Raw genomic sequence first — 15,850 nt, 5'->3', positions numbered from 1 at the left:
TGGATGGAAGTGTAAAATTAGAAAATAAAACATATTAATTTCTATTTTTCAGTGTCCAGTTAAGCTGTATGGCTATATACATTCATACATACACCGCCTGAGAATCATGTTAAAAAGTCAAAGATCACCACACAAAAACTAAAATAATAGATGGAGAGTATAAAGTTTTTATCACTACTATTAATATATGGTAGAGAACAAAATATTTCAAAATGTTTATAACCACACACTAAAATGTATATACATATATATAATAATTAAAAGAACACTTGCTTTAAAGATAAAAAGATAGATACATGTGAGAAACGCAATAAAAAGATAAAAAAATTATTTTTATGTATATTTTAGGGAAAGAATTTCCTTTTTTTTATCAATTTTTTTTTTCTACTTTCCAATAAAAGTTACTTTTTAAATGCATATTTACACTTACATACATATTAATATGTACATACATACATACATACATAAATATATACCATCAACAAGGGGACGATAGTTACAAAGAAATAGTGATTGAATGATATTTATAATATAACATATTGTATTAACAAACAGCCTGGAGTTTTAGAGTAGATATATAGTATTTGTATTAAAAATTTTCCTGATTATGATTATTATTATCATTAGACTGCGGCTAACTTTATGTGTATGTAGATTGTGATGAAGATACATAAAGAGAGATGTGGTGGATTGTGTCAAAAATAAGATGAAAAAGGGATACTATTTTACAAAAGAGGGGGTAATATTAAGGAATGGATCTTGTATGGAATATTCGATGGACTTTTTACCAACGCATTTTTTTGGGCAAAATATAATTTCAACTATTTGAGTATTAATTTTAATTTTTTGTTTTAATAAAAAAATTGCTAAAAGTTTTTCGTTTAATTTTTGTTTGTATATTCATTGAATTGTTTTGTCTTCTTAAAATAATATAGAAATGTCTGGTGATATTGTTGTTAGAGATGTAACAAGAATTGAACGTCTTGGTACTCATTCTCATATTAAAGGACTTGGATTATTACCTAATTTGGAACCATTAAAAGAAGGTGATGGTTTGGTTGGGCAGATGAAAGCTCGTCGTGCAGCAGGACTTATTGTTCAAATGATTAAGGTATGCTTAAGTTGTTTTACAGTAATAATAATATAGTTTTTGTAGCAAGGAAAAATAGCTGGGAGGTCAATACTTATAACAGGTGAACCAGGATCTGGAAAAACAGCTCTTGCAAAGGGTATATCTGCTTCAATATCAGAGGATGTACCATTTGTATCAATAACAGGATCTGAAGTCTATTCAATGTCTATGAGGAAAACAGAATTCTTAATGCAATCATTTCGTAAAGCAATTGCGGTACATATAAAAGAAGAAGCAGAAGTTTTACAGGGTGAAGTAACAGCACTAATAATTGAAAGACCAGCAAATGGTATAGGTGACAAAACTGGAACAATATCTTTGAAGACAACAGATATGGAGAGTGAATATAAATTGGGATCAAAGATGGCTGAATCATTGTTTAAAGAAAATGTTGTTGTTGGTGATGTAATAATGATTGACAAATCTAATGGAACTGTAACAAAACTTGGAAGATCTTATACTCATCAAGGTGATTATGATGCTGTTGGATCGCAGTTCCGTTTTGTTCAATGCCCCAGTGGAGAGATTCAAACAAAAAAAGAAACTGTTCATAAATTGTCATTACACGAAATCGATGCACTTAATTCTTCTAAAGGTGGTTACATGTCAATATTTAGTGGTGATACAGGTGAAATAAGCGATGAAGTGAGGAAACAAATAACTAAAAAAGTTAATGAATGGAAAGAGGAGAAGAAAGCTGATATTATTCCTGGTGTCTTATTTATTGATGAAGCTCATACTCTTGATCTTGAATGTTTCTCATTTATTAATTGTTGTTTAGAAACAGAAAATGCTCCAATATTAATTATGGCTACCAATAGAAAACATGGTTTGGTTAAAGGAAGTAATATAACTGGTCCTCATTGTTTACCAACAGATTTGCTAGACCGTTGTCTAATTATTAGAACTGAAGAATATAATCGTGACGAAAAAGTAAGTATTGTTATGTTGAAGGCAAAAACAGATGATATTGATATGAGTGGTGAAGGTGTTGATAAAATTCTTAGAACAATATGTGCCAAGAATAGTCTTCGTTATGCAATTAATGTTATTACTTTAGCAAGTCAATTGAGTAAAAAGATAAAGGAAGAAAAGTTATCCAAGGATGCTTTAACCAGAGCTTTCACTTTGTTTATTGATCCTGAAAGAAGTGCTTCTACTTTAATTGGACGTGCTAGTGAATACATAAATGAATAAGGAAAGAAAATTGAATGGGATTCTGTTAGATCTCATAAAGTACAAGCCGGATGAACATTAAATGAAATAAAAATAAATATTGTAAAAATTTGTTACTTTGATTATTTACTTAATTCTAACAAAAAATAAACTTTTTCATAAATTAATAAGAATTAAAAAAATGTATCAATTTATATATACTTGTTTAAAGTTACCCAATACTAATAATTTTATTTTATATATGTCCAATTATCTGTTTAATATATATTATTTGTTTCACAGTACAAAAGTTTTTTAATAAGCACTTTATCTATAATTAATGAGTTTACAATGTTTACCGGAGTGTAGAAAATATAAATTTAAATGTTTGAGATTTCAATACACTCACTAATACTTTTTTACTATTTAATAATAAAATTGCAAACTGATAATCAGTATTAGATTTCCTATCATATCATATGAGAAATAGTTTAATATTAGTGAAATTTTACATAATAAATTCTTTACCATCTACTGTTTTTGAAAATTTTTAAAATAGGAAATAAAAAAGTGATTATAAGTTTATTTTTTTTTATAAAATATTAATTATATAAATTCCATTTATTATTTATCTACAAAATACTTATATTTTAGGATTAGAATATATAATTGCTATATTTATATTCAACACATTTTTCACACTATCATTCTCAAGTATAAAGTATGTATTTTTGAAAAATACCAACAAATCTCATTTAATTTTTTTTATAAAAAAGTAACGATAGGCCATAAGCTATTTAAATAAAAGTTCAAAGTCATAGAAAAAGAATAATATGATTGTGGAAGCTTCTTTTTGGCATATATCTTTTTATTACAAAATATTACTAATAAAATAGTTTTCACATTCAATAAAAATTTATTATTTCTTATCCTACTATTCTCTCATTTTTTTTAGTTTTTATCATTAGCAATAGTTGGATAAAGAAGTGGAATTTTAGAAAAAAAAAAACTTTTTTTTTATCTATTACTTTTGTTTTTTATATAAGATAATAAAGAGGTAAAAATGAATATAGTAAAATTTGATAAAGTTCTTGAATACCTGAAAAAAAAGTGAGTTTAAAAAATTTCTATTTTAATGATGAAAATATAAAGTTGATCATATTATTAACTATTGAAGATATAACGATAATTATTATTTCTTTAATAAATATTATTATTTTTTATCAAACTGTTTTACGTTAATTGATTTACTATCTATACAATATAATAAAAAACATTGAATGCCAAAAATATATATATATATTATTATTATTATTATTATTTTATATACAATAAAAAATATACATAGTTCTAAAGTACAGTTAAACATACAACATAGTAAAATAAATAATAATAATAGTATAATAAGTCTAGAAAAAGAAATTTTTATCACCTCATTACAAAAAACAACTAACAAAAAAGGTTAGCATAACAATATTTTGATAAAATTAAAAAAAAAAAGTACAAACAAACAAGGAAAAATGAAAATTGATATACCAAACTCATGATAATATAGAATCAAAAAGAAAAAAAATATATATACATAAAATGTATATATAGGATAAAAAAATTGTCCTTTTTATCTTTTATAAATAAAATATAATTAAATATAAACTAAAAAAAAAATAGAAAGAGAAAGGAAAAAGAGAAGAAGATATGTAGGAAGGCAACAAAAATGAGAGAATATGAAAATATTATGTGTATATTTTTTTGTCAAAAATAGTAAAAAATTTAAATTATATATATGTATATATATATATATATATATATATTGTTTTAAAAATATTTATATAATATATAGATAAAAAAAAAAATAAAATTTTTTTACCTTTTCTTATATGCATATTTATTTTGCCTTTTAACAATTGGATTATAAATTATATATAAATAATTAGAGAAGTGATAATGATAAAAATATTGTTATCATGTAAATTTATATTTTAAATATATGTATATATGATGTATAGGTGTGTATGTATGTAGTTTGTTGCTAGAAAAGATTAGGTATCTCTTAATATTTTTAGTTAAAAAATGTTGTTTCTTTTTTTTTAAAAAAGGTTAAAGATGTTAATGTTTTCTTAAAGATAGATTGGTTTTTATTCTTTATTATTTTAAATTTGTAATAATTTTAATTAATATTTTTTTTTATTACATTTTTTATGATAAAATAATTAATTGACATATAATTATCTTATTGTTTATTTATTATTATTTTGCATACATATATTTATATTTTTTTTTAATATGTATTTTTGTTTCTATATATATTTTTGACTTTTATATATTATTTTTTTTATAAATTTTTAAAATGTTGATATTTACTAAAAATTATTTGTATATTTTTGTTATGATTAAATGATATGATTTAGTATATTAATTTTCTAATTTTTAAATGTTATATAAAAAATAAATTTAAATTAATATTTTATAATATATTTCTTTTCACAAAAAAAATATTATTTATTTTGGTAGGAACTTATTATATAAATAATAATAATTTCTCCGATTACCTGGAGTATTAATTAAGAATTCAAAAAGTAATACAAAGTTATAAATTATCTTGAGATTGAACAAACATCATAAAAAGTATCATAAATTATTTAAATTAAAACTAATTAAAATTTTGATATTTTAATTTGTATGATAAGTGCAAAATTAGAAAATAACACATTTTTAATTAAAACTATAAACACATCATTATTAAATATTATTGATAACTTTTAATAAAATTCATGGTTTTTCTTTAAACACCTACATATCATTTGTTACAAAATTTTCTATAAAATAATTACAAATTAAATTATATGATAAAAACAAGTTTCTATTCTATTTAAAAAAACATGAATATTAAGTATTTAGATTTCCTTTTATTCAAAATTTACTAAAATTTAAAAAACACTATATATATCTTTTAAAGATTATTACAAAAAGTTTTTTTTTTCTTGTTTTATTTTTATTTATTATAAAAAAAATAATCACTTAATTGTGTTTTTTTTTTCATTGTAATCAAACATTTCTTTTTCAAAAAAAAACTGATTTTTTTTAATATCCTTCTTTGACTGAATATTTAGAGGATTGATACATTCTGGAAGCTGATTTACTTCTTGAAGCAGAATTAGTACTACTTTGATTACTATCTCTTCTTTCATATTGATGTTGGTATTGTTCTTTATGTCCAGAATTCTTGAGACCATGTGAAATATCCTCATCAGTTAGACCACTTCTAGTTTTTCTAAGATTATGTATATTACTTGAGTCACCCTCAAATCTTACAGGAATATTTCTTTCTCTTACATATCCTCCTCCAGTATTAATAATAGGTTCAGGAGTAAATTTTGGATTAGAATTTGTGGAAGAAAATGTTTCTTCACGATAACGTGTATTTCTTTCATAGGTTTCCTTTGAACTACCACCATCATTGTTTGGTGGATAATTATTTCTCCATCCAGAATTTGAATATGGCCTTGGTGATGGAGAATACCTAGTTGGTGAGTAATTTCTCGATTCATAATTATTTCTATCATGTGACATTCCTCTTCTATGATAACTTTCATGATATGTTGATTGTTGATGATCTGGTCTTCTATTAGGTGATTGTGTTCTATGACTATTATAATTTGAGTGTGGTGGACTATGTCCATATCCCGAAGAGCCAGAAGACATTCCTTCATGAATATCACTTTTATAATGTTTATTATAATCAGTTGCATAAGATCTTTCATCTCTAGAGCGGCTGTATGGTGTTTGTTGAATGGGTAAATTTCTACCATAATTAATATTTTGTCTATGAGTAAATTTTGGTGCTGAAACAATAAGTCTACCTCTTCTATCAATTGAAGATTCTAATCTTGTTATATCAACTTCTTCAGGTAATTGATATTTTCTAATAAAATACATTTTTGTATAATTGTCATTATCTCTAATATCACTATGTTTGCCTTCAATAATCAATGTATCATCCATTGTTTTAACAGTCAATTCTTCAGGTTTAAATTGATATGCATCAACATCCACAGTAAATTCATTTTGGTTATTAATTACATTAACTGATACATCAACACCATCCTTAAATGTTGGTTCAGCCCAGGTTGGATATGTTGAAATCCAATAAGGATCAGATCTCCAGTTTGGAGATATAGATGATAAATGTCTATTGAATCTGGGCATTACTGTATTTATTGATGGCCAATGACTTGGCCAGGTTGACTCAAAATCTGAGGAAAATGATGACCGAAACTAAAATAAAAAAAAATAAAATATTATTAAAAATAAAATAAGAAAATTTAAAAAAAAGGTAAAGAAATTTTTTAAAATACATTCATCAATATTTCTATCTCTATCTATTTTTATAAAACTATGATATTGTATAAATATATATATATATATATTCTTCTACCATCACCATTTCCAAACAAAGAAAAGAAAAAAAAAATAAATTTTTCTAAAGAATTTTGACAACAAATATGTGCATTCAACTAAAGAAAAGAATGATCATGTCTAATTTTTTTTTATTTTTAAAAATAAAATAGAATAAAAAAAAAAACTTAATATATTTTTATAGAGACATTCTAACATATATGGAAAAAAAAAGTTTTATACTATTTACATATAATCAAAAAGATGATGAAGAAATCTTTTCTTCTCATAATATTATATTTATAAAAATTTCATTTAATAGAGAGATATATGAATAAAAATTTTAATAAATTGAAAAAAAAAAAGAAATCAAACATTTATGATGAGGAGAAATATATACTATTTTAAATATTATATTGATGTAAAAAATATATTTTTTTTTTAATATAGATAATAAGTATATTTTATGAGTTAAATGATAATGTTAAATAAAAATTTATTTGTTGTAGGGATATTTAAAGTATTAACTATATTGTTTTGTATTATTACCTATATATGAGATATGTATTAATAAATATGAGTGATTCAATGATAATGTATATATATAGAAAAAGGTATAATGATGAGTGATTGATAATAATAATAATATATATAGTTATAACTTTATTGAAATATTAAAGGAGTATCACTTTTATAAAATGTTAAAATATTATCTATACCTATAAATACATGGACATTTGAAAATAATATGTTCATATATACATATATATATCATATTGTGAGGCTGATTAATAGTTATATAATTTATATTTTTATTCACTACCAATTACTAAAAGTTTGATTTAAAAAGAAATATATAAAAAAGGGAGATAGATAATTACTTATTATTTACCTATATATTTTTATTTATTTTTGTATAAAATATAGGAAGGTGAATGTAATTATTTTAATGTTAAAAAGAAAAGACATATATATATATCTATTCTTGTTCAATTTTAATAGTTGAAATGAAAATTGAAAAGATAAAGTAATTTTAATGATATTATGGATATATATTGGTATATTATTTTTATGTATAAAAGTTTTTGTAAAACTTTTTAAAGGTCATTTTTGTAGATATACAAAATATTTAAGATTTTTGTATTAAAAAGTTTTTAATTTAAAATTACTATTATGAAAATATATATACTTTTACTTTATTATCCATAAGTTTTTATATATAAAAATTTGATTAGCTTTTATCTTTATTATAACTTTTGTTAAATACTTAAAAACTAGATATATTTATAAAAAAAAAATAATAATTTTTATAAATTATTATATAAAATAAATTAAAAACTTACTTTTTTCATTAATTCACCTGGTCTTGGCCAATCTTTAGGCCAATCATTAAAATCTTTTATTAAACTTCTATTCCAAAAATCATCTCTATTGATATCTCCTCCAAAAAATGGATCATCATCAAAAGGGCGTCTAGATACAATAGTCATTGTATAATATCTTTATAATATAATTCACTATTTATTCAACTAAAAATAAATATTTAGATAATATTTACAAAATTATGTTTCAAATTATTTTGCCTATCATTCAAAACTAAATTTTTATTAAATATAAAAAGAAATAAATAAATTTGATATGGTATTAAAGTATTTAATAATTGTAAAGAGTAACTGTATGAAAAGAAATATTAAAACAATTTAAATATTTATTTTCACTTCATATGTACAAAATATAACTTTATATAAAAATTTTTCTTTACTTTATATACTCAAAATTATCCATTGGAGGAGAGGAAATGTATGAGAGATGATTCAAATACAAGGTATAAGTTGAAGGCGTGTCATAAGCTTTTTATAGTTACATAAATAATATAAAAATTAAATAATCATATATAACTTTGGTATTGAAGAATTTTCAATAACAAAAAAAAGATAACAAATTGAATTACAACAAAATGATAAATATTATAAATGTCTTTTTAAGAAAACGAGTGTCAGACATGGTAAAAAAATTTTTTTTTATCAGGATACTTTTATGATTAAAAATGCAAGATTGACATTTGTAAAACAAGAATTATTTACTTTTTTTGTTTAAGAGTACCTAAGATTAAATTTTTATTTATATTGTTTTGTTGATATTTATAGTATTTGTTGATCAAATTATGTCTTTTCACTTAAACTTTAAAAAAAGTTTATTTTTTTTTCATTGATAAGAAAAATGTTAATATCTAATTTCTAAACATTTACGTGTGAAATTAGATTGGGTAATTGAATAAATAAATAAAAATGTAATGATTAAAAGGTAAAAACCGCCGTTAATCATACATTTTTTTAAAAAATGTAATTTATAAATAAAACAAATTATATGTGACATAAAAAAAAAATTTTAAAAATATGAATTTTTATTGATGACTCATTTGGTATTTTTAATGAAATAAAAATATGTTTATTTTTGATAAATTATTTAGATACTTAATCAACTGATTAATTTATATTATTAAAATTATAAAATTAATTTAAAAAAAAAATTACATATTTTCAATTATTCTTTGGTGTTTTATCAATTTTTAGAACCGATGACATTTTATTATGCACTTTCTTTAAGAAAATATATGATTTATTGAAAGTAAAATATGTATTTAAAAATAAATTTGTCTATCAAATATATATATATATTTATTGTGATGACGAATACTAATTAATCGTTTACATAATAACTTTTCTTATTATTTTAAACACTGATTAGTAATATAAAAAAAATTGATTAAAAACAGTTAATGTACCTTAATAAAAATTATTGCTTTTTATTTTTTTTAATGCTATTATAATTCAAGTTTTGTATAAATTGATATTATTTTTATTACTTATATAAATTAAATTATAATCTATTTAAAATATTATTTTTCCATTTTATTTTAATATTAAATAAATACATTAGCATATGGTTCAGGAGATAAAAAAAAAATAATCATTCAATTTTGTTCAATTTACAAAAAAAAAATAAGGTAAAAATAAATAATGAGAAAACTTTTTTTTTTTTTAACATTTTAACAAAAATATATAAATATTAAAGAATGATTTATCACACTTTTCGGGAAATTTTATGAGCTAAATAGAAATTTTTTTATTTTACTCTAAAGTGTAATGTGGTTTATCATTTTACGTAATCAATTTCAACACTACCTTGGTAAAATTTATAACAAATTTATAAACATAAATATATTTCAAAATAGTTTAATTGTAAAAAATTAATCTATTTTTAGGTAGATTTATAATAAATATGATTCATTTTTTATTATAATGCACTTTTTGGTAGGAAAGCATCAAAGCTTAATGGATCATTTTTTTTATATAAAGTAGTAATAATATTACATATTACATATAGAAATTTAAATGGCATTATGAGATAAACATATGTGATCAAAAGACGTTTGTTTAAAAGAAATATATTATTTAATAGATATCAAAGATTTTAAATAATTTTTATTGCTTAATAAAAAAGTTACTTTAAAAGCATAAACAAAAATCTTCCTGTATATAAAGTTAACATTTTATCAATATTGTTAATATGTTCAAAATTTTTTGATCAAATATTTTGTTATTATTGTCACTTTTACTTATATTATTATGAGCCAGCAAAACAGAAATCTGAGTAAGGCTGGAAGTGATTCAAAAAAAAGTAACCCTACCAGTAAAAATAATTCAACTCAAATTGTTTGTGATTGGCCTTTGGCTTCTCATTCTGGTGATGTTGTAAAGTCAGAAGAACATGATGGAAAATTTGAGTTAGTTTTGGATTGTCATGAATTTGATCCAAAAGATATAACAGTTTTTACTAATGATAATAAGGTTAGTATTTATTGTGACCATCAAAAGAGACGTGATAGTAACACTTGTGAAAGAAAATTTTCAAGAACATATAAACTTCCTCCAAATGTCAATCCTAATACTTTAAAACATACTTTTAATAATGATGGAGATTTAATTATAACAGCAGAAAAAAAATAAAGAATGATTAAGGATAAAGATGGAAAATTAAATTTATAGTGTAATTTTATCATTTTTTTTTAAACTAAATTTTTTTTAAATTATACTTTTTTTAGTTTATTATTTTAAAGAATCATTCTTTTATATATTTGATAATATAATAAAATAAAAGTAATATAGATTCTAAAAAATATTTACTATAATTAAAAAACTAATATTTAATCCAAAAAATTCTGATAATTTCAATGTATGATTTGAAAATGTTGGGTGGAAAACATAATTTCTGATTTTTATTAGTATTACTTAAATATTTCTTTTTGACAATCTTTAAGAATAACAAACTTCAACAAATGAAAATTAACAGATATATTGTAAGAATTTAAAATTTAGTAAAAGTATAAAAACAATATAAGTATAAGTAAGGTTATATTTCAAAGATATTTTTTAATTAATTTTTGAATCTTTAAAAATAGTTTAAATTATGTTTTGTAAATTAATTTATTAAATGAAATTTAATGAAACTAATCTTAATATCATAGATAAGTTTCAATCAAAATATTAAAAACAGAAAGGAATATTTTAGAAAAATTTCCACCCATTATATATCTCTGTCAAAAATAATAATAAAAATATAGTATATTCCGGAATTGTATTTTAGTAACTTTTCAGACTAGGTCAACCTTCAGATAATTTTTAAAATATCTACTTATCATTGAGATATAAAAAACGATCACAAAGAATTGTACGCAAAAATGTACCAAACAATGTATCTCAAAAATTAACCAAAATTAAAAACAATTTTCAATGTAAACTGTATTTAAAAAGTTTCAAGAAAACAAAGCACCATGTTTTATATTTATACCAACTCACCGATTTGAGTTACAAGTACGTTCTTGAAAACTTTTTTAAACCACATTTATCGTCATATTTTGTTTATGAGAAATCCTGCAAAGATAAGAATAACTTTAATGGATTTCTCGTAAAAATTTGATCTAGAATCGTTAAGTATATGTTAAAAAAACTTATTTTATCACCAATGTCATTTTTTTAAAAAAAAATTCCTCACTTTCGCCTCAACTTTAATTGATTATAGCTTTTAAACTTTAACTTTTTTTATATTGATGATTATATTATAAATTTATCATTTTTCAAGGGCTATTGAATGAACATATTTTTGTTTTAAATTTCTAAAAAAAAGTTTCTAATTTATTATTACATATGAGGGTAATTAAAATTACACATCAATTTAGTAATTGAAACTATATATACAATATTATATCAATTTTTTTATATTTCAAATTAAAAAAATTAATGATTTGGAAATAAATTAATTAAATTCTTATTCTTGTTTTATCATTTAATATAAAATAAAATTCTACATAACTTTTTGATTAAATATTTCTATGTTAAATATTCAAGTAGAAAAAGTTAAAAAAAGCTAATAAATAATAAAGTTTATTATGATATAATTACATTTACAAAACAAAGTATATTTACATTCATTTGTTATTATTAATAAAACTTTTAATAAGAAAATTATACTATTTTATATTATATATTTTATCATTAATTAAATGTATTTAAAAGTTTTTATATTTATAAATAATTATTATAAATTTCTTTCTAAAGATTTTATATCAAAACTTTTGTACAAAGTTTAATACAAATATTTATATTATAATAAATCCTTTTTCATCATATCCATTATAAACAAGAACTTAAAAAAAAACCCATTAACTTAATATAATCAATATATCTTATAATACTCTACGAAACGAGACTTATTTTTCAAACTTCCTTATATCATATGGACAATAATACACAAAAGAGTAAACTACCATTAATATTAATGGTACAAAACTTTTGTTAAAAAGAGAAAGGTAATTATTTTCAAATATTTAACTTAAATAACTCTTACTTTTGATAATGGACAAATTTAATCTATGTGTACCTTTTGTTAAAAAGAGTAACTACATATTTGATTAGATTATTTAAAAAAAATTTTTATTCCTTATCTTCTACCTACTTTTTTTTATATTTTATATTGTTTACATTAGTTATTTCCTTATTTTTTTTATCTTATCTATATTATATTAATATTTTATCTTATAAATTTGTAAAAGTATTTATATACAAGTTTTTTCTAACTTACTTGTATTTTCGATAATTTTTTTTTAATCAACTAACAATGGTTCTTATCTTTCTTTTTAGAAAGAATATTTTATCATTTTTTTTATGGATATTTATTTTTTCTCTTAATATTGGGCATTCTTTAGAATGCCTTAAAACTAAACCTTATGCTACAATACCAGCACAAGGTTGTACTGAACCAATTGATCCTAATAATATGCCTAAAAGTAATTTAGAAACCTGGTTTACAAGAGAAATTTTTAATGATTTATTTCCAAAAGCAAATCTTGGTGTAGGTAATCATCCCTGTCTTCCATATAGTTATGAATCTTTTGTTATTGCTGCAAGATATTTTCCTGAATTTGGTAATGTTAAAGATAATGATACATTAAATGGTGAACCATCTGAGTATAGTGGTATTATTAATTCAAAAAGAGATGTAGCAGCATTTTTTGCTCATGCTATTCAGGAGACAGGTGAGAATGATATTAGTTTTTATATTGGAAAAAATCTTTCTGATCCAATTCAAAAACAGAAAGCTGATGATTGTTTTTATCGTGGTGGTTTATATAATTGGTTTGAGGGTGGTCCAACAAGTAGTTTTTTAAGGCCTTACTCACCAGGATATATGCCAACTGATGGAGATATTTGTAATAAAGGTGGAAAATATTGTACTGATACTCCTGAATTAAATTATTTTTATCCATGTAATGAAGAAAAAGTTGATGGTTTAAATTATATTCAATATTTTAAAGGTTGTTATTTTGGTAGGGGAGCAATTCAAATATCTTATAATTATAATTATGGTCAATTTCAAAAATGGTTAAAGACAGTTAATATAACAGTAGATTTATTAAAGGAACCAAATCTTCTTATGACAAAAATGGATCCTCCAATTTCAATAATGGCATCAATGTGGTTTTATATGACACCCCAACCACCAAAACCATCAATGCATGATATTGTTATTGGGAGGTGGAATGCTGGTGATTTGAATAAAAAAAGTAATTATTCTGGTGCTATTTTTGGTCCCACAAGTTTAATTATTAATAATGAATGTAATGGAGAGGATAAATCTGAACCAGGTGGTCCAGGTGAAAGTAGGAGAATAAAAGCTTTTAAATGGTTTTGTAAATATTTTAATGTACCAACAGGACCAGAAGATACATTATCATGTAAAAGTAAGTATAATATATTATAAATTAAAAAATTAATTATTATTTTTATTATTATAGACATGGTACAACCATTTGATAGAATGCAATATGGAATATCATATCAACCAAATTGGTCTCAAACATGGAAAGAAGAACCATGTCAATGTTCACCTGCTTCTTATGGTGGAATAATACCATATTTTGATGAAAGATATTATCCAAAAAATTTTGTTGATCAAAATGAGTATAATAGAAAATTATGTATCAAAAGTTTATATGATAATCCTATAATGTACAGTATGAATAATAAAACAAGTGCCTGTTTAGGTTATCCCAATCCTGAAGCTGATATGGTTTAACAATATTTTTTTTAAAATATTGTTTTTAGTATTATGCAATATTTGTTTTATATTTATTGTATTTAATAAAGTTTCATTTATAAATTTAATTATTAAACACATATAAAAATAAAATAAAAAAATAATAAAAACTTTAATAATTTTATTTTTCAATCATTATCACTTTCTATTTAATTGAATTTTAAATATAGTTATTGTTATTTTATAAATAAAGGTATAAATATATATATTGTATTAAAAATTGTGGTATATAACAAAATATATATCATTTATTATGATAGGTATTATTTTCAAAAAAAACATGTTCCCTGAAATTTGACGTAATGGCATTTTTTTTTGTAAACAATTTTATTCTTAACCTTAATAATATATTTATAACGATTCATAAATTTGGTTACTGGACTGTGAATACACCTACCATCTAAATATTCTATTCAAATAAGAATGACGTAAGTTTTAGTAAAAATTTATCTTATTATGTAGATTATTTATTATTTTAACAAGTAAATGATATGTATTAGTTGGTTAATTGTTAAAATATTAGATAAACTTATAATATTAGTATTTCTATGTTAAAAAAAAGTAAAAGTAATATTAATAAGATTATTTATAATTTAAAATAATATAATAATTGTATTATCAAAAAAAAAGTTATTAAAAGTATAAATTTAAGTTAAGTATACTGTTATCTTTTTATATAAGAAACAAAATATCTTTGATAATAACAAGTAATATGGTAAAGGTGATATTATATTTTATTCCTGTTTACAATTTATTTTTACCAATAAAATTATCTTTAAAGTAATTAAAAATAAAAAAAAAAATATTTAAGAATTAAAGATATTTAAAATATAAAAGATCTTAAATAAGGATATAATGATTGATGTACCATTTTTTATAGAAATACACTTATCCTAAATATATATATATCCCATTGATTAAAAGTCTTTATTTATTAAAAAAAATGTATTTTTATTTACTTTTTTTAATTACATTATTCCTTTAATTTTTAATACTTTTACAATGCTTTGTGGAGGATTAAATAATACTAAGTTATATACTTTAATTAAATATTTTTATACTTCTTTTAATCATATTAATTTTGTTATCACAAAAAAACATTCATTCAAACATCACTTCATTAAAATTTTATTAAAAAAATATAATGAAAATTGTTAAATATAGAATAAAAATCAGTAAACTTAATTTTATCAAGTAAAAACTTTTTTTTTCAATATATTTACATATCTACCAATGTAAATGGTAAATAATTTCATTTTATATTTTTAAATATCTTAACAATAAGACAAACATGATAAAAATATTAATATATTATGGTTTCAAATATCAAAAAGAATACCATTACTTCATTTTCAACAACTTTTTCCTAATACTTTTTATCGTAATATTATGTAAGAAAGGAAAATTATTTTGATAACTAAAATAATAAATAATTGAAGTGATATATAGTGCAAAAATAAATAATTTCTTGTAACAAAAATTAGTTACTTCAAAGTAAATGAAAAGAAATAG

General features: G+C 21.0%; 4 protein-coding genes across 4 annotated transcripts; 3 read left to right on the top strand and 1 right to left on the bottom strand.

Moving 5' to 3' along the window:
• Window positions 1-937: 937 nt before the first annotated feature.
• Window positions 938-2,329, top strand: SRAE_1000053100 (RuvB-like 2; the record flags this gene model as incomplete). Its single annotated transcript, XM_024647377.1, has 2 exons — window positions 938-1,111; window positions 1,157-2,329. The coding sequence occupies 2 exons, from the start codon at window positions 938-940 to the stop codon at window positions 2,327-2,329; spliced, it is 1,347 nt and encodes a 448-aa protein (XP_024501460.1).
• Window positions 2,330-5,368: 3,039 nt separating this feature from the next.
• On the bottom strand, window positions 5,369-8,172 carry SRAE_1000053000 (Alpha crystallin/Heat shock protein family and Alpha crystallin/Hsp20 domain and HSP20-like chaperone domain-containing protein; the record flags this gene model as incomplete). Its single annotated transcript, XM_024647376.1, has 2 exons — window positions 5,369-6,562; window positions 8,026-8,172. The coding sequence occupies 2 exons, from the start codon at window positions 8,170-8,172 to the stop codon at window positions 5,369-5,371; spliced, it is 1,341 nt and encodes a 446-aa protein (XP_024501459.1).
• Window positions 8,173-10,311: 2,139 nt separating this feature from the next.
• SRAE_1000052900 (Alpha crystallin/Heat shock protein family and Alpha crystallin/Hsp20 domain and HSP20-like chaperone domain-containing protein) lies at window positions 10,312-10,692 on the top strand (the record flags this gene model as incomplete). Its single annotated transcript, XM_024647374.1, has 1 exon — window positions 10,312-10,692. The coding sequence occupies one exon, from the start codon at window positions 10,312-10,314 to the stop codon at window positions 10,690-10,692; it is 381 nt and encodes a 126-aa protein (XP_024501458.1).
• A 2,167-nt stretch (window positions 10,693-12,859) lies between these two features.
• On the top strand, window positions 12,860-14,317 carry SRAE_1000052800 (Glycoside hydrolase, family 19, catalytic domain and Lysozyme-like domain-containing protein; the record flags this gene model as incomplete). The annotated part of the gene is made up of 2 exons (XM_024647373.1): window positions 12,860-13,982; window positions 14,037-14,317. 2 exons carry the CDS (start codon window positions 12,860-12,862, stop codon window positions 14,315-14,317), a joined length of 1,404 nt encoding a protein of 467 aa, XP_024501457.1.
• Between the last annotated feature and the right edge of the window lie 1,533 nt (window positions 14,318-15,850).

Source organism: Strongyloides ratti (genome assembly GCF_001040885.1).
Source record: "Strongyloides ratti genome assembly S_ratti_ED321, chromosome : 1".
NCBI classification, from domain to species: Eukaryota; Metazoa; Nematoda; class Chromadorea; order Rhabditida; family Strongyloididae; genus Strongyloides; species Strongyloides ratti.
The sequence above is the reverse complement of the archived record's forward strand: the minus strand, read 5'-3'. Positions and strand labels throughout refer to the sequence as shown.